Raw genomic sequence first — 17,866 nt, forward strand, 5'->3', positions numbered from 1 at the left:
ATTCTTGAATACCTTATTTGCATAGGTCGCCTATAAAAGACGAGATTCTAGACGTAAGCGGGCATATCAAAGTTATACTTTAGTGTGCGTTTTGAATTCGGCAAATATGCCTGAACCGGCGAAGTCCGCTCTTGCCCCGAAGAAGGGATCCAAGAAGGCGGTGACCAAAGCCCAGAAGAAAGATGGCAAGAAGCGCAAGCGCAGCCGCAAGGAGAGCTATTCTGTATATGTGTACAAGGTGCTGAAGCAGGTCCATCCGGACACCGGCATTTCGTCCAAAGCCATGGGCATCATGAATTCGTTTGTCAACGATATTTTTGAGCGCATTGCTGGCGAGGCGTCGCGCCTGGCTCATTATAACAAGCGTTCGACCATCACGTCTAGGGAGATCCAGACGGCCGTGCGCCTGTTGCTGCCTGGGGAGCTGGCCAAGCACGCCGTGTCTGAGGGCACCAAGGCTGTCACCAAGTACACCAGCTCTAAGTAAATGTTGATAGGTGCTGTTAAAACAAAGGTTCTTTTCAGAGCCACTTACATTTTCATCGGAGGAGTTGTGATGCCCTCTTGTTGCCCGTTTTGGGGATGTTATCTAAACACAGTTAGATACCAGAGTTGGCTGAGCTGTTTCTTTAAATAAGTTTATGTATAAAGAAGCCCTTGTGCTTATTAAAACAGGCTCTTTCTGTTTCACCTCTTTCCCAAACCTTCCTATATTTTATACTAAAAAAGCCAGAGTTTCTGTCCACCGCGCCTTATTTTCAATTAGGAAAGCAAGGGAGGCTGGCTGGGTGGGATTAGGAAAGGGAACTCTTTCTATCCTAGCCATGGTTTGGCACTCTGGTACCAGGAGTTGGTTTCAGTTCCCAGCTTCCCCCGGCCCTTTCCCCAGAATGGATTCTACACTCCCAGAATCATGCCCCACCACACAGAATTCAGAGCCTTACCTCCACCTGGCCTCCCCTCCAAACTTCGACATTCTAGTACCTCTGCCTTCTCCTGTGTGCCCGGACCCCTATATGTGGTCCAGTTTCAGTTGTTTCTGAAACACTTCAGCTCGGATTTTGCTCTTTCTTCCAAAACCTGTTTAACTTTTATTAAATTATCTTTGTAAAAATAACCAATAGTTTTCTCTTTTTCTGACTGGACACTAATGCATGGTGCCAAGCCTCCCTTGATTTAAACCTTTTGCTTATTTCACTTCGTTTCAGCATCAGGCACTTTGATAATCATACATTTTCTTTACTCTCGATCTCAGAAGGGTTTATCACCATCAGTTCTCCCAGGTAGGTAAAGCATTTATTCCAGGAGACAAAAGAAGTGAGTCGAATTTGAGTGCAGCCTGCAGGCCTTTGGGATCTGGAGCTTCATCTCCTAGCCTAACCATGTCTTTTTGGCTGATTCGGGACACTTCATGAAAGATGAATAAGAAATGCACCAAGAAAAGGGATGTAGCCTAGTGCTGGGAGAGGAGGTAATTCATGCAAAAATACTTCCTAAAGTGTTAAGAAATCTGTACATGTGAAGTGTTTTTGAGTTCTATCTAGACGTCTTTGAAAGAAAATTGCATCAGAAGACATTGGTTGGAATTTGAGTTCTGTGAGGTAAATAATCTTTGGTTCTCACAGCCTCTGTTCCTTACTTTAAAAATGAGAATGTTGGGCTTCCCTGGTTGCGCAGTGGTTAGGAATCTGCCTGCCAAATGCAGGGGACACGGGTTAGAGCCCTGGTCCAGGAAGATCCCACATGCCTCGGAGCCACTAAGCCAGTGTGCCACAACTACTGAGCCTGCGCTCTAGAGACCGCGAGCCACAACTACTGAGCCTGTGTGTCACAACTACTAGAGCCCGTGCTCTGCAACAAGAGAAGCCACTGCAATAAGAAGCCCGCGCACCGCAACGAAGAGTAGCCCCCCCTCGCCACAACCAGAGAAAAGCCCGCGTGCAGCAGTGAAGACCCAACACAGCCAAAAATAAAATAAAATAAATTTATTTTAAAAAAAAAAAGAGAATGTTATGGGAGTTCCCAGGATGTCCAGTGGTTAGGGATGCGCTCTTCCAACTGCCTTGGCCCCGGGTTCAATCCCTGGTCGGGGAATTAAGATCCCAGAAGCCGCGTGGTACGACCAAAAACAAAAAAAAGCAAACAAAAAAGGATATTACTGAAACCAACTCATTGACAGTTTTGTGTAAACAAATGCAGTAGTTACAATGAAAGCAAACATTACAATTTGATTTGTAATTCATGAAGTTATTTATGGACATTATGAGGTAAAATTTCCCATTAGTCCTACACTTTACATATAATGAAGACAAGCTTTTTGATATAGTATTATAATCAGAAGTAATAATACTATAATGAATGAACAAAGTGCTGCTCCATGAAATTAGACTTTCTGCTGTTAAAATCAGACACCCTAGACACACTAGCTAAAAAGGAAACGTAGGGTACTTCCCTGGTGGCGCAGTGGTTAAGAATCCGCCTCCCAATGCAGGAGACACGGGTTCGAGCCCCCGTCCTGGAAGATCCTACATGGAGCAACCAAGCCCGTGCGCCACAACTACTGAGCCTGAGCCTGAACTCTAGAGCCCGTGAGCCACAACTACCGAAACCCGCGTGCTCCGCAACAAGAGAGACCACCGCAATGAGAAGCCCGCGCACCGCAACAAAGCGTAGCCCCCGCAACAAAGGCCACCCGCAAGAGGCCACCGCAACTAGAGAAAGCCCGCGCGCAGCCGCGGCAACGAAGACCCAACTTAGCCAAAAGTAAATAAAAATTTTAAAAAAAGGAAATGTAAATTGCCGCTGTTAAAATTAAAGCAATGTCAAAATTATGTGAGCCTGCAATTTTAGGAAGAATTTACTTGTATCTATAGTCATTTTTATATTTACACTTTTAAATTTAAACGTATGTAGTTATAATCTTAAAGATCATTGAATACATTAATCAATAATTCTTAAACGTGAGTGCCTTGATTTTCAATTGGTGGTCTGACAAATTATCACAAATACAGTGGCTTACAACAATACATTTATAATTTTATGGTTCTTTAGATCAATATTCTGAAATGAATTTCATTGAGCTAAAATGGTGTCAGAGGGCTTGGGCCTCTAACAGTGAAAATCTGTTTCCTGTCTTTTCCAGCTCCTGGAGGGTTTTCCTTGTTCCTTGGCTCACAGCCCTTTGCTAGATTTGAAAGCCAGCAGTATCTTGCCAAATTCTTCTCACACTGCCATCTCTCTGGTTCTGTACTATGATTCCCTCTTCCATTGTTAAGGGCCCTTGTAATTATATTGGGTTCGCTTGGATTCTCTAGGATAATCCTATTTATTTATTTGGCCATGCCGCGCAGCATGCGGGATCTTAATTCCCCGAACAGGGATTGAACCCATGTCCCCTGCAGTGGAAGTGCGGAGCCCTAACCGCTGGACCTCCAGGGAATTCCCTAGGATAATCCTATTTAAAGTCAGGTGATTAGCAACCTTAGTGCCATCTGCCACCTTAATTCCCATTTGTTATGTATCCTAACATATTCACAGACTCCAGAGATTAAAAGGTAGACATAAGTGGGGAGGCATCATTCTGCCTAGCACAGTAAGTGACAGTATTTTTAGAATTTGACAGAATGCTATATACTTTCTGTTCTGGTGGGAGGACAAACATATGGACACACTACTGTATGTAGTTTCTTGGATTTCATATACTCCCCTAAAGCTCATATAGACCTGGTGTAGATGTTTACCTCTGGGACTACAGAAAGCAAAAGTTGACTATTTACAATAACATAAACTCTCATATACAGCCATCTGGTATTTTTAGTTTTCATTCTTTTACATTTTTTTATTTTTGCTTTTGTTCTTTATATGTATTGTTTGAATGTTTATGTATTTTTTTGTGTATGTTGTGTGTGTATATTTATGTGTTGTGTTGGGAGTGGGAAGCCTGGTAGTCATTAATTACACAAGATTATAGACTATTAGTACTTTTTTCCTACCAGGGTTGAAATCCTAAAAATATGTTGTAAATACATTCTTAGCATTTGATCCATATGGGATGCCGTTTATGGCAGGTTATAAACTTAAGCAGGTTTGTAATTATGAGAAAAGTGTCAACTTTCATGACCGTTATATATGTATACATAGGACAGGAGAGTGGTGGCGGTGTGAATTATTTTCATTTAAAAAGTTTTTTTTTTTTTTTTTTTTTCTGACTAGGACAAAATAATCATAACATCCACCCTGAGAGAAAATAATATAATTTAAGGGAGAGGAGGCACCAAAATATTTTAAGGGTATTTCTTTCCTGAACTGCCAGTGTCATCAGCCCCAACATGGTGGTTCAGCAATGGTCTAACTTTTCATTAGCCAAACCTTGGAAAAATTCTCCTTACAATTAAATGGCCCTATCCTGGAACCGGTGATACTCGCTTTTCAATTTCTATACACATTAACTGTGCTGCTCCCATTAATACTTAGAAAAGTTACATTGTTTTAATTAAATAAATCGAATCCATGTACATATTCTTCTTACTACCACACAGCACTAACAAGGCATTGCCAAGGATTTAAGAGGATTTCTTAAATCCTCTTCACTTTTCATGGAGTCAGTTCGTAGGGCACACTGCATCACAGCAGTTCAAATGATACTTACATGTCCACACTTGGCTAGCCTTGTAGCCAAAGTGAGCTGTGAAAGCAATAGAAGGCCATTTACCTAGAATGTAAATACATGTTTTGTTTTCAAACCAAAATGCTGTGTACTTCAAATGTTAGCACCATACAGCAACAAGTTCGTTTCAATATATTAAAATTGAGTATTATGGCAGTCATATCAGAGACAAATCATTACAGCTCTTTTGCTGAAAAAGTGGGTGGCTCTTAAAAGAGCCTTTGAAACTAACCACGAAAAGCACTTTCTTGCTAAGGTTACTTGGAGCTGGTGTACTTGGTGACAGCCTTGGTACCCTCGGACACGGCGTGCTTGGCCAGCTCCCCGGGTAGCAGCAGGCGCACGGCCGTCTGGATCTCCCTCGACGTGATGGTCGAGCGCTTGTTGTAATGTGCCAGGCGCGACGCCTCGCCCGCGATGCGCTCGAAAATGTCATTGACGAACGAGTTCATGATACCCATGGCCTTGGACGAGATGCCAGTGTCCGGGTGGACCTGCTTCAGCACCTTGTACACGTACACAGAATAGCTCTCCTTGCGGCTGCGCTTGCGCTTCTTGCCATCTTTCTTCTGGGCTTTGGTCACCGCCTTCTTGGAGCCCTTCTTCGGGGCGGGAACGGACTTGGCCGGCTCAGGCATGACGAACACCGTGCCAAGTTAAAGAAAAAAGTAACTCGCGAAAACATCACTCAGCATATTTGTAGAGCTACTATGCAAATATGGTATTTAAAACTTTACACTTTGATTGGATAAATTTTCCACGTTGTTCGGTGGTATGCAAATTATGTGATATCAGTTCTCCTTTTTAATTGGTTGCAAGCTTTTAGACCCTTTTAACCAATCAAACAGTGTAATTTACAATTCGGCTTCGAAGTATAATTGCTTCTCATTTGTTAAGAGAATTTGTACTTTCGTTTTGCTTCTTCTTTGCTAAGCACCTTGATTAGATTGATCAGATGTCGGGACGCGGAAAACAAGGTGGTAAGGCTCGTGCCAAGGCTAAGACCCGTTCTTCTCGGGCTGGGCTTCAGTTCCCCGTGGGCCGAGTGCACCGCCTGCTCCGAAAGGGCAACTACGCCGAGCGGGTCGGGGCCGGCGCGCCCGTGTACCTGGCGGCGGTGCTGGAGTACCTGACGGCCGAGATCCTGGAGCTGGCGGGCAACGCGGCCCGCGACAACAAGAAGACGCGCATCATCCCGCGTCACCTGCAGCTGGCCATCCGCAACGATGAGGAGCTCAACAAGCTGCTGGGCAAAGTCACTATCGCTCAGGGCGGCGTCCTGCCCAACATTCAGGCCGTGCTGCTGCCTAAGAAGACCGAGAGCCACCACAAGGCCAAGGGCAAGTAAACTGCAGTATTCAAATTCTTGATCCTTGAGGAATCAGTCTTAACCAAAGGCTCTTTTCAGAGCCACCCACGTATTCGTTAAAAGGGCTTACATTTTCCTTATTTAAGCAGGTTGTTGAAAATGATTTTCAACACATTTTGTCAACTTAGAAGATGTATTTACACTCTTAGGAAATGAAAACTAATCATACAGTTTAAAGTAATCAAAAAAGTACTCTTTAGCTAAGTAAAAATGATATAGAGAGACTTTGTGTCACAAGTAATTAAGTCGATCAATGCAGCAAGCCCTCAGTTGTTAACCCTCAGGAAAAGATAATGGTAGCATAATACTTGGTAAATGTTGAAAGTTTAGGTGCAAATCTAGTTAGTGATCTACAAGATCATTTAAACCACTCCTTTAGTACTATCTCATGTTGAAAGGAATTGTTTTGCATCCTAATGGGACAAGTTGATCTGTAATTCATACTTATGTTTTTAATAGCCAATCTCAACTCTACTGAGCTGGGCCCTAATCAATTGTAAATAGGAATACAATACTGCATAGCCTGGAGCTAGAATTTGTTTAGGCAGAGCTTAACAAAGGTTTCAGCATGACTTTAAGGGACATACAGTAACACTTGTGTACCATTTACAAGTTTGAGTTTTTCTTAACACCATTTTACACGAAGGTCAGTTGAAATTGTGAAACGTAGTGGGGTGCTTTTATGTGAGAATGTTATAGTGAAAAGTAAACATTTGTTAATATAGTTATAATAGCAAACATGAAATTAATTCAGAGTTAATGGTTTTAGTGCATTCCGAAAATCTCGAAGAATTGAGGCCTGCCCAGGTCCCAACCTGTCTGTGGTTTGGGGTTGCTATCTACCTCATAAAGCAGAGGGTTTGTCTTCTGGGAAGACAGAGTCGTCCTCTCCTCTGATAAAACCTCTCACACAGTTGGCTTTGGCATCTTCCATGAAGAGGACTTCAGAGATTGAGGACTCATGCGGCTAGGCTTTCATTTGAGGTAGAGAGAGAAGACCGTGGTTATAACCAGACTGTCCAGAGTTGGGTGTAGTTACCTCCAGAACTTTTCACTGTTAACCCAGCCTGGGATTCATGGTAGTCATACAAGTAGATTCCTTAATAGTAAATAATAATATTAATAGTTTCCAAAAAGTTTTATTTCTTTCTCCTTTCCTCTCCCCCCTCTCTCTTTTTTAATATGGCCCTAAAGAACCCTCAGACATATGATCAGATCACAAGCTATATAGGTGTAAATTCTTTAGTCTTTGTAAAATCTGAAACTTACATATATCTTTAAAACACAATGCATCTTAATAGTAGGGATTCCTTTCTCCTCCTGTGGCCACAGCTCTTACCCCAAGCCAGAAAACTGACAGTGGAGCATGATAGCTTGGAATGCAGTGCAAGGGCTCATCATAAGACTTACAGGCAAGCCACGTTAAGTCGTATGGGGAAGGTAGAGGAGGGTGTATTCAGGGGGCCTGGATTGGGGATAACAATAAGTGTTCGGGATTCTTTCCGAGTTCTGCTTTCATATGATCTCTGGACCCCTAAACTGATGGTTCTCAATTCTATCAGATCCAACACTCTTTTTCTATAACAAATACTGTAACTACCCCCTTTACTATCCTGAAATGAAATTCATAGATAATATAATCTACCAAAACACGACTTAACTAATATAAAAGGGGAAATAAAAGGAAAGTATTTTGTTATTTTAAAAAATCTCTTAAGAGTTTAAAAAGAGAAATCAAGAAATTGACGTAAAATTAGCCTTACTACATTTGAATTAGGGTATAAAAATCTCTTGGCGCCAATCACATCCAACACACGCCTTTTCAAAAAGTTGATCAAAAGAAAGCCAGTTTCACGTACCAAAGTTTAAAAAATTTATTCTGCAAACAAGATTAAGCATTGTAATAATTTGTGTTAAGTTCTGCGGAGAAAAGCCAAAGAACATTGTAAAGAAACTGCATAAGGAAGATAGAGGCGAGAAAGGGTTGAAAACAGCCATTCAAAGGGAGGCTGATGTCGGAGAGTGAACCTCGCTACCAATACCTTCACTGCAAGCCGTAAGGAACAAATGCCTTGTCCAATCAGAAAGGAACTCTCTTTATATATACCGGTGCGGGGGGGGGGGCGGGGGGCAGGCTTTCATTTTTCCACCAGCTAGCTGCTTTCGGGGAATCTGTCACGGCTCGTACAAAGCAGACCGCTCGCAAGTCCACCGGCGGCAAGGCGCCGCGCAAGCAGCTGGCCACCAAGGCGGCCCGCAAGAGCGCACCGGCCACGGGCGGCGTGAAGAAGCCGCACCGCTACCGGCCCGGCACGGTGGCCCTGCGCGAGATCCGCCGCTACCAGAAGTCCACGGAGCTGCTGATCCGCAAGCTGCCGTTCCAGCGGCTGGTGCGCGAGATCGCGCAGGACTTCAAGACCGACCTGCGCTTCCAGAGCTCGGCCGTGATGGCGCTGCAGGAGGCGTGCGAGGCCTACCTGGTGGGGCTCTTCGAGGACACCAACCTGTGTGCCATCCACACCAAGCGCGTCACCGTCATGCCCAAAGACATCCAACTTGCCCGCCGCATCCGCGGGGAGAGGGCGTAGATTTGTGTCTCCCGATTAAGTGCCAACCTCTGAAAAACCCAAAGGCTCTTTTCAGAGCCAACCACCTTTTCTGTGAAAGATTCCTGTGCACTGGGACCTCCATTCCGAGCGAGGAAATAAAACCTCTCCTCCCAACCTCCGCCTCCGGCAAAAATGGTGTTACAAGTTCTTTAAGATTAATTGGGTGGCTCTGAAAAGAGCCTTTAAGGTACTCAAGTCTTTTTTTTCTCTTACTTCTTTTTGGGGGCCGCCTTCTTTGGCTTGACCGCTTTAAGCTTGGCTACCTTGTGCTTATGAATTCTGGCCTTGGCTGGACTCTTGGCCATCTTCGGTTTGGCTGTCTTCACCTTTTTCGGGCTCTTGACCACTTTCTTGGCCCCGGTACCTGCTAATGGTTTCTTTGCCTTTGGGGTCTTCTTGGCGGTTTTTTTCGGACTGGCAGCGCCTGTGGCCTTCCTGGGCTTCTTTGCCCCAGTAGCCTTCTTGGGGTTGGTCGCGCTCGCTTTCTTGGCTTTGGGCTTCGCTTCCTCGGTGGCCGACTTCTTGTTGAGCTTGAAAGAGCCAGAGGCGCCGGTGCCCTTGGTCTGCACCAGGGTGCCCTTACTCACCAGGCTCTTGAGACCTAGCTTGATCCGACTGTTGTTCTTCTCCACGTCGTAGCCGCCAGCTGCCAGCGCCTTCTTGAGCGCAGCCAGGGACATGCCGCTGCGCTCCTTGGAAGCGGAGACAGCCTTGGTGATGAGCTCGGATACCGGGGGCCTGGACGCCTTGCGCTTCACGGCACCAGCAGACTTGCGAGCCTTCTTCACAGGCGTCTTTTCCGCAGAAGTAACAGGAGGCGCAGCAGGTACGGTTTCAGACATGGTTGTTGATGTGGATGCCTAGCAGTAAGAAATTAAAGACTCAGAGTTGAGTACCCAGACCGGGAATGTGTGTGTTATATATACACACAGCGCCACTGCGCGCTGATTGGTTCCCAGCTGGCTTCCAGCTTGACAGCAACCTAGTCTCAGCTCTGTCTCGGAGTTGTGTTTGTTACAATTCAGGAAAGCAAAAAATTAAAGATCTCCTGTGGAGGAACCACACCAATTATATTGTACAATGAACCGGGACAGCTCAAGCTTTGAGACCTTTATAGTTTCTTCTTCCAGTTTTTATCACTTTGGTCTCAGCCTTTTTCAAAATCCCCCGACACTCCTACAGATTCACAGGTCAGAGAGACAACTTTTTGAGTTTCGTTTAAAATATAAATTCTTCTCTTTGTGTCTTCAATAGCTTGCTCTCAAGTGACATTCTATACATTCTTGGCTTTTCATACCTTCAACAACTGCTTGATTCTCATTGACATTTACCTGGAAAATTTGTTTCATGTGAGGAGAAATAACACAGGCTCTTTCAGGATTTTTCTACAAGAACTGTAGTAAAGGCTGCTTGGAATAACAGCAATATCTGATAAGAAAAGTCATTATTTAGTTTGGAAAAGTTTTATCATAGCTTTTTTGTGACTACATAGAGGGTTAGTTAATTTGGGGGCTTTAAGCATTCAAAATTTATGTAGGAAAATAGCAAAAGCAATAATCAATGATCCTCTTGACCTGGTAGTTGGGCTTGTGTTGCACAAGCTGATGGCAGAGGAGGTCCAGGTACAGGCATAAAATAGAGTTGGACTGCTTTATGGGGTTTTAAAGATTCATTTATTTACATTGACTTTATTAGGAAGGATCAGTTATTAAAATGTTCACAAGCTCTTGGGTTCAGGGTTCTGTCATGCTTCTGGAAGATAAACTTTGGCGAAGTATCCAAGTAAAAGAATTAAGGAATATACACACGCACAATACTCTCACACATACTTATATAGAATTCCCTTAAGACAGGGAAATTGAAAAGCATTTATATTCATTACTACATTTCTTATTTAAGCAAGGATACAGGTTTATAGGAAACACATTATAGGTTATGCATTATGTTCAGTAGGAAATAGATTGATGGTAGAAAGTGCTTTGATTTTCTTCTTCAGGCCTCAAACTGTTCGTCTTTAACATATTATGTTTATTTTGAAGCAGCCATGGATTTCTTTGTATTTCTGGTAAACCTTATGAGCCCCTTCGCAGAATAATGCTTTTCAGTGCTTAAGATAATATACATAGGATTACAAAGGAAAACAGTTGTATTAAAATACCATTATCAAATTTATCAAAAATTCAAACTGGTGAAACATTAACATGTGCTTCTTTATTAACACATTAAATAACAAGATTACCCATATGACCAAGAATTACCACAGTTTAGAAGGTGTAATATTTTAAACAATATTAGAGATTGAGATATTGACAGCTGCAACTGCAACATGGTATGAATATAGCACAGGTCCTGCCACTCACACTGTTTGTTGCCTGCATTCACAAGTGGAGGAAATGCTAAGGTTCACTTGGAGTATAAAGTAAAGATAAAGATGGAGTTTTTGTTCAATACAAGTTTCCAGATGCTCTGAATCTATCTATATAGCCGAGGTTAAGAACGCCTTTCTGGAATTTGTTTCTGTGCAGTGTAAACTCATGGAACTGTTTTGATGAACTTGGGCCTCTTCACAGACCATGGAGAAAAAGCCAAAGCTATCCAAGTCAGCTGGAACTCAAGGGAATTAACCATAAATTAAATCTTTACATATTTATTATTTTGAGGAGTTCTCAAAAAGAAGGTTTTAGTAAATTAGATAATCACTTAGACTTTCACTTTAGAGGAGTGAATCTTGAGTGGAGGAGTTAAGAGCAGACATGATACTATAATGTGTCATAATAAATAATGCTGAGTGATTACTTATTTACAGATATTATTTTAAGAAATCTGGATTATCTCTTTTAAATTCAAGTGCTCTATAATTTACACTTTCTTATACATTTATCGATAAAAGGAAAAAACTGAGTATAAGCTGCCCAAGGTCACAAGCTAGTATGTAGAGAAGGCTGTCTCCAGAGCTTGACTGGACACTGTAATGCCACCTGGTTGCAGAAATAGAATGCGGTGACAGATACAATGCCAGATACAAACTGTCCACAATTAAATATATAATCAAACCATAAATCTTAGACTTACAGCAGAACAAGGTTTTTTATCACTTTGGGATATACATATTTATAAATCTCCAATGTAGCGCTCAGTGATTTTTAACCTGACTTGACCTCTTAAACGCGTAACCTTCTTATATTCTTAGTTCCCTCTGTGGGGTCATCCAGCCTGCATACCAAAGAGCTCTGCTTAGTTAACCAAACATAAATGGACAAAACTAATGGAAGCTTAAACAATAAAGATATGATTTATTTAAAACCGTATTTAAAGCATTTTATAAGGGACAATAGCGTGTACTAACTGATTATTTCATATTTTGGAAAGTCTGAAGAACAAGTATCAGGCTTCTTTGTGGAAAGTGTATGATCTGTTGCCCCACTTAACGGCTGCCCGCATTGTACGGATGCACAAACACACGTATCCATATACAGGAGCATTTATTAAATCCCATCTCCAGGATCTACTGTCCCTTCAGGCGCCTCTCATAGCTGCCATAGCTCTGAGCAAGGGACAAATAAGCGAAGGGTGGGAACTGAATGTGGTTACCGCCCCTCCTCTTGCAGTTTTCAAACAGGTCCGTCACATTACTATAAAACTTGTAAGTGGCGCTGTGGAGATCACTTCGCTGCGGGTGTGATAGCTGTATTTTCGCGATGTCTGGGCGTGGTAAAGGTGGAAAGGGGTTGGGGAAGGGTGGTGCCAAGCGCCATCGCAAAGTTCTGCGAGATAACATCCAGGGCATCACTAAGCCGGCTATCCGTCGCTTAGCCCGACGTGGTGGCGTCAAGCGTATCTCTGGTCTTATCTACGAGGAGACCCGCGGGGTGTTGAAAGTGTTTCTGGAGAACGTGATCCGGGATGCTGTTACCTACACCGAGCACGCCAAGCGCAAGACTGTCACCGCCATGGACGTGGTCTACGCGCTCAAGCGGCAGGGCCGCACTCTTTACGGCTTTGGTGGCTGAACTCCAGTTGGCCATCTCCGTGAGCCTACTAAAACCAAAGGCCCTTTTCAGGGCCACCTATTCTTTCACTCAAAAAGAGTTTTGCGCTTTCTGTTCTAATTTTTTGTTAAGATGTTTGGGTCAGTACTGTTTACAATATGTAAATTTAAATTGATTTTATCTGATTCGTTTTTGGTATGTTTCAGATTAGTCGCAGGTATGTAAAGCTGGTCCATAACTTCAGGTCGAATTGCATATTCAATGTATTTAGTGTGCTTATAGCTAGGAGACCAACAGGACAGTAAACTGCAGGTGACATTTTGTGCAACTGTCAGTGAAAAAAGGTGGAGAACATCACAGAAGAGGTAAGAGGTAAACCATGATGCTAGGAAAATGGAAAATGGAACGTAGACACTTCTGTGGGCTGAAGACATTAAAACAGTCTTGCCTTCTTGGACATCACATGATAAATGGTGGGGGAGAAAAGGGGAATGATCAATCAACATAAAATATGTCGAAGACAGTCAAGTTCTACCAGAGAAACAATAAGAGTACTTGGAAATTAACATTGTGAATCAACTATACTTAAGTAAAATAAGAGTACTTGGGGTTCTCTCTTGTTTAAAAGTGGAATGGAGACAGGACAACTTGTCTCTGCTTCTCTGAGCTGTCTTCCCATGTCCAAAGCTACTGGTTTCTCAATCGAAAAGAAGCTTTTATTAAGGTTGATATAAATGCTTGATATAAATATACAGGTTTATGTTTACCAACTTGTTATTATGTTGACTCTTTATCTTGAATATTCTTAGACTTGATTACAAGCAGATTTACCTTAAATTATAGATGAGAGTTGCATAACACCTATCCTGACAAAATGCTGGACTGGGCCTTTCAAATTCAGGTCTTCCTGAGTCAAATCCCACCTTGTTCTCTACACATCAGGAAATGAGGCAAAATAAGCAGTTCTCAAGTGGGTTACCCATTTCTTTTTCTTACCTACTGTAAACTTTCTACAGTCTCTCAGGATTGTCAGCATGCCACTGTATTCTTTGGTGTCCTCAGAATGGGCTTTATTCTGTGAAAAAATCTTGGGTTATTGTGATACAACTGGTATTTTTTTCCAATGAAAGTGGTTCACTGTATTATAATAACGTATAGCTGGACAGGAGGCTCCCTAGTGTGAGATAACATTCCTGGCTTGTCTGGGAGCAGAGGGGAGTATGTGACTAAGTGCTCTTTTTGGAGTGTAAGTAGAAGACACTCCCAGGCTTTAAAACCTTTCCTCTTCCTGCCGGCTATGAAGGTGCTGATCTTGTTTGACCCAGCAGACACCATCAGGCTCTAGGGGTGGCAGAACCATGACTTGTAAGGAACAAGAGTTCCTGATTGATCAGGATGGGCAGAGCTGCCCCACAGAGCTGGACTAATCATAATGTATCTGTTCCATGAACAAGACTGTTTTTAAGCTAACTTATTTTTGAGTCTCTGTTACAGCAATGTAACTTTATCATACCAAATACTGTTTTCTCAACTTATTTACCAGTATGACTGTCCTTCCATTGGCCAGAAAGCTCTTTTAAGGAAAGCTAATGCCAAGTGAGCCTCTCTCCTTGACATCTCTTCCACTGTGTTCCATGCTAGACAGAACACAGAATAGGGGCTCATTACATGTTAGAGACGGGTGGGTGGGCTATCCGTATGTCTTAAGCAGTTGTAATCTGGATATTTCAGAGTACTGTTTCCCCGAGGAGAGTAGTTCTTAACAACATGTGGATCAGAAGCTCCTCTGAGCAACTGGTAAAAAGTTCACATTTTGGACATAGATATTTCATGGGGCTCATACAAGGAATTTCCAGGGCTCCATGGATTCCTGTCAACAGCTTGGAGTCTAGGATTTGAGAGTCTGAGGTGTAAAGATCCAAAATTTAAGGCTAGAGAGGAAGGGACAGACAAAATGCATAAAGAACAGATTGAACAAGAGTAAATTTGTCACCATTCATTCACTATGTGCAATAGACCTATATATTCTCGAGAAGTTAGGTCAGGTCTTAACACTTCATAACTCAGAATGCAAGATAGCCCATTTGGAAAAATTTTGATTCTCAGAGGCCTGAAGGCCCAAAATGACTGTATCTCATGAGATTTAAAAGTAAATAAAAACAGTGGGGTGTTTATTTTTTAGCCTGATTAAGGAGGAAGTCCATGAATTTCTTCTTAAGGCCCTTTGAACTTGTCTTCCATTGCTAGTCTTGGTAAATATATTCAACAGGGTCTATGCCATTGAATAAATCATTTATTAAGTTTACAAGAAACATTCCCAATACCCCTTTTCAGAGATAAAAAGGAGCTGGAAAGCTTGTACAGAGGGATGCTTATTCTTTGTCTCTGTGTCTTAACCAACCGCTCTATGCCCGTTTCCTCATAAATGGAGATAACAGTAGTTCCTATCTTATATGTTTGGGGGTGAATAACATTAAATATTTGTTAAGCATTTTGGCCAGTGCATGGCACATGGTAAATGCTCCATGTTTGGGCTATTATAATTGCTATTATTAGCATTCTTATTTCTCATGACATTTCTCAGAGGCCCAGAGGAAAAAAAAGTGGCATTTGAACCACGAAGACACACACTTGAAGTCTTGAGTTACCATTTTCTATCTTTGTGGTCTGTGGTAAATTACTAACCACTGTTCCCTTATCTGTAATGTAGGCAAAAATTCATATTTTCGTGAGGACTGAGTGAAAACATAGGATTATGTGTTTATGCATATGTTTGACAAGTATAGTTTACATATATTCTTAAGAAGTTGCAAGTGCATAAATGGAAGTTCTTTTGGTTGTAAACATAAAAAAAAAAAAATTCCAGATTATTTAAACAAAAAAAATTCTCTCGAAAGTTAAGTTTGCTGACCACACTTAAGCAATTACTGAACACTTTGTCCTGTCTTTTTCTTCAGTTCCTTTTCCTAATTTCTACGAAAACAAATCTGATTGATCCAGCTGGGCAGATGCCTGCATCGATCAAATATGATGGCCCAAGACAGAGGGTAAAAACATAATGGCCACACATGGCGCTCAGCCCTGAGTGGAGCTGTTCCTAGGAAAGAAGTAATAATTGAGTCCTGAAGTTGTCCCAGATGATGTCTGGGCCGTCCTTCAGTACCCATAACCCGAGTTCCCAGGGATCTCTATTAACTATATCCAAAGCTTATGTTTGTTCTTAGCCTTCTAGACATCACACCAACTTGGTCATGTCCTCCTTGGTGAAATACATTATTTTCTTGACTTTTGTGACTCCGCTCTCCTGATTTTCTCCCAAACTCACTTGTCACTCTTTAGAATCTTTTGCTGTCTCTTTTTCTCTAAGGTTTGGAATGCTTCCAGGATAAACTCACTTCTTTTTTCTTCCTCCATGGGTAATCTCCAACTCATGCCATGCTGACATTAAAATATCTATTTCCAAAATTTTCAAAAATTTCTATGTCCAGTCCCCATTTGCCTTTGAATTCCAGACTCGCATATACAACTACTCACTTGACATCTAGAATGGAGTGCTAAGGGGATTTAAAAATTGTCATGTTCCAGTCTCAGAAAACTCATTCTCTCCTAGAATTCTTGATTACCCAAGACCTTCATTAGCACCGCAGGGCAGCAGATAAGCACAGAACCTCCGCAGCCACACTGCCTTGGGTCTAACACCAGCCGCACACTTTGCTCAATTAAAAGGAGAGAAAAGTTGCATCTAGATAATGTGGATGTTGAGCAGATGAAGTGAGTTAACGTTTCTAAAGAGCTTGGCATAGTTTCCTAAACATATAAAGGGCTCAACAAATGTTAGCTACTTGATTCTTCACCCATAAAACCTAACTCTTCAATAAATCCTTTTGACTTTCTCCTCCTAAATCTAATTCTAATAATTTCACCAGAATTATTGCAATAAGCTTTCAATTTTATTCCCTGCTTCTTTCTACTTTTGATCCCATAAAATTCATTCTCCCCATAGTGGCTAGAGTTATTAAAAATTCTAAGAGTTTCCCATGACACCATAAGAATCTGGTGCTTTCTTTAGGCCTATAAGGTCCAACATGTTCAGGTACCTGTTTAATCCCCAGCCTCATTTTTTACCCCTTTACCTTACTAATCTCCTAGCATACAGACCTTATATTCCTTGAGCACAAACTCCTCCCTGCCTTGGCCTGGAACTTTTATTCCCTGGGTTGTGGGTTCCCTTATCTAAAGCATCACGTAGTTACTATCACAGCACCTGGTCTTATTTCAAATAATTTCACAGGCCTCAGAACTTCTCTCTATTTGAAATATCTTGCTGAGTTATCAATGTGTTGATTATCTCTCTCCTCCCACTTGGATATCAGCCCCAGAAGATCAGCCTGTCTGTCTCACCGCTGTAAATAAGGCCTCTCACAGAGAAAATCCAATCATTATTTGACAAAATACTGAATGGAATCGCTTCTCTACTGCCATTATAGACACCTTCCTAACACTGGAGCCAATTATGTCAGTCCCTGCTCTGAAGCTTTCTATAACTTTTTGTCGTCTGCAAAATAAATCTAAACTTCATTGTTTGACATCCACACCCTTTACCTTCTTCTATCATAAACTTATCTTTGCCACCAGGAAGCTCATGTGGGCAGGGGCTTTGGTAGCTTGTTCTTCACCATATATTAGATGTTCTCAAAGCCTCCTAGCAAATAAGCAGCACTGTATCTGCTGGGCACTTTTTAGTAAGCCGAGTTCTCAGATCTCCCCCAGAGCTAATGAAACAGAAACTGTGGGAATGGGACCAGCAATCTGTCCTTTAACAAGCCCTCTGGGTGATTATGATGCACACTCAAGTCCTTTATGTCCTCAGTACATAATTTAGTGCTTGGCACTTGAATATGAATGAACTTGGTGGATGCTCCTTCTATCTGCCTAGAAGGTCCTTACATCAGGCAGTGCAAGTGCCTTGCCAAAAGTCATCTGCCCTCTTCCCTTCTAATATAGCCTCAATTTTGTTAAGGTCTCCCTTTCCTCCCTGCCTTGTGCTCCAGAGAAGGCAGAGTCCGTCTCTTAGCCTCAGGAATGGGGTTCTGATTCAACCACATCAATCCTAAGAGTCCCATGTCCCCTTAGTAATGATTAATTTGGGGGGCTGGGTATACATCCAGTTGTTTGTGACTGTGAGAGCCTTTAACAATGGAGGCCAGCTTCCCTAAGGATATAATAATGATTA

The 17,866-nt window shown here is 42.1% G+C and overlaps 6 protein-coding genes across 6 annotated transcripts in view; 4 read left to right on the plus strand and 2 right to left on the minus strand.

Annotated features, from left to right (window-relative positions):
• The first annotated feature begins 83 nt into the window (after positions 1 to 83).
• Positions 84 to 487, plus strand: LOC103019838 (histone H2B type 1-C/E/F/G/I-like). The gene has a single exon (XM_007177382.2). The coding sequence runs from the start codon at positions 107 to 109 to the stop codon at positions 485 to 487; it is 381 nt and encodes a 126-aa protein (XP_007177444.1). The 5' UTR covers positions 84 to 106.
• A 1,516-nt stretch (positions 488 to 2,003) lies between these two features.
• LOC103019568 (histone H2B type 1-C/E/F/G/I-like) lies at positions 2,004 to 5,698 on the minus strand. The gene is made up of 2 exons (XM_007177381.3): positions 4,899 to 5,698; positions 2,004 to 2,082 (listed from the first exon to the last, which is right to left on the minus strand). The coding sequence occupies exon 1, from the start codon at positions 5,302 to 5,304 to the stop codon at positions 4,924 to 4,926; it is 381 nt and encodes a 126-aa protein (XP_007177443.1). The 5' UTR covers positions 5,305 to 5,698; the 3' UTR covers positions 2,004 to 2,082; positions 4,899 to 4,923.
• LOC103019303 (histone H2A type 1) lies at positions 5,594 to 7,808 on the plus strand. The gene has a single exon (XM_057554210.1). It carries the CDS (start codon positions 5,622 to 5,624, stop codon positions 6,012 to 6,014), a length of 393 nt encoding a protein of 130 aa, XP_057410193.1. The 5' UTR covers positions 5,594 to 5,621; the 3' UTR covers positions 6,015 to 7,808.
• Positions 7,467 to 8,623, plus strand: LOC130709132 (histone H3.1-like). Its single transcript, XM_057555780.1, has 2 exons — positions 7,467 to 7,475; positions 8,120 to 8,623. The coding sequence occupies exons 1-2, from the start codon at positions 7,467 to 7,469 to the stop codon at positions 8,621 to 8,623; spliced, it is 513 nt and encodes a 170-aa protein (XP_057411763.1).
• Positions 8,624 to 8,853: 230 nt separating this feature from the next.
• Positions 8,854 to 9,536, minus strand: LOC103018756 (histone H1.4-like). The gene has a single exon (XM_007177378.2). It carries the CDS (start codon positions 9,484 to 9,486, stop codon positions 8,854 to 8,856), a length of 633 nt encoding a protein of 210 aa, XP_007177440.2. The 5' UTR covers positions 9,487 to 9,536.
• LOC103016137 (uncharacterized) overlaps positions 9,516 to 17,866 on the plus strand; it is a 115,793-nt gene continuing 107,442 nt past the window's right edge. The window contains 1 exon segment of the mRNA XM_057554202.1: positions 9,516 to 12,628. Within this exon segment, the coding sequence (XP_057410185.1) occupies positions 12,343 to 12,628 (286 nt within the window). The 5' untranslated portion in view covers positions 9,516 to 12,342.

Source organism: Balaenoptera acutorostrata, chromosome 10 (assembly GCF_949987535.1).
Source record: "Balaenoptera acutorostrata chromosome 10, mBalAcu1.1, whole genome shotgun sequence".
Classification (NCBI taxonomy): Eukaryota; Metazoa; Chordata; class Mammalia; order Artiodactyla; family Balaenopteridae; genus Balaenoptera; species Balaenoptera acutorostrata.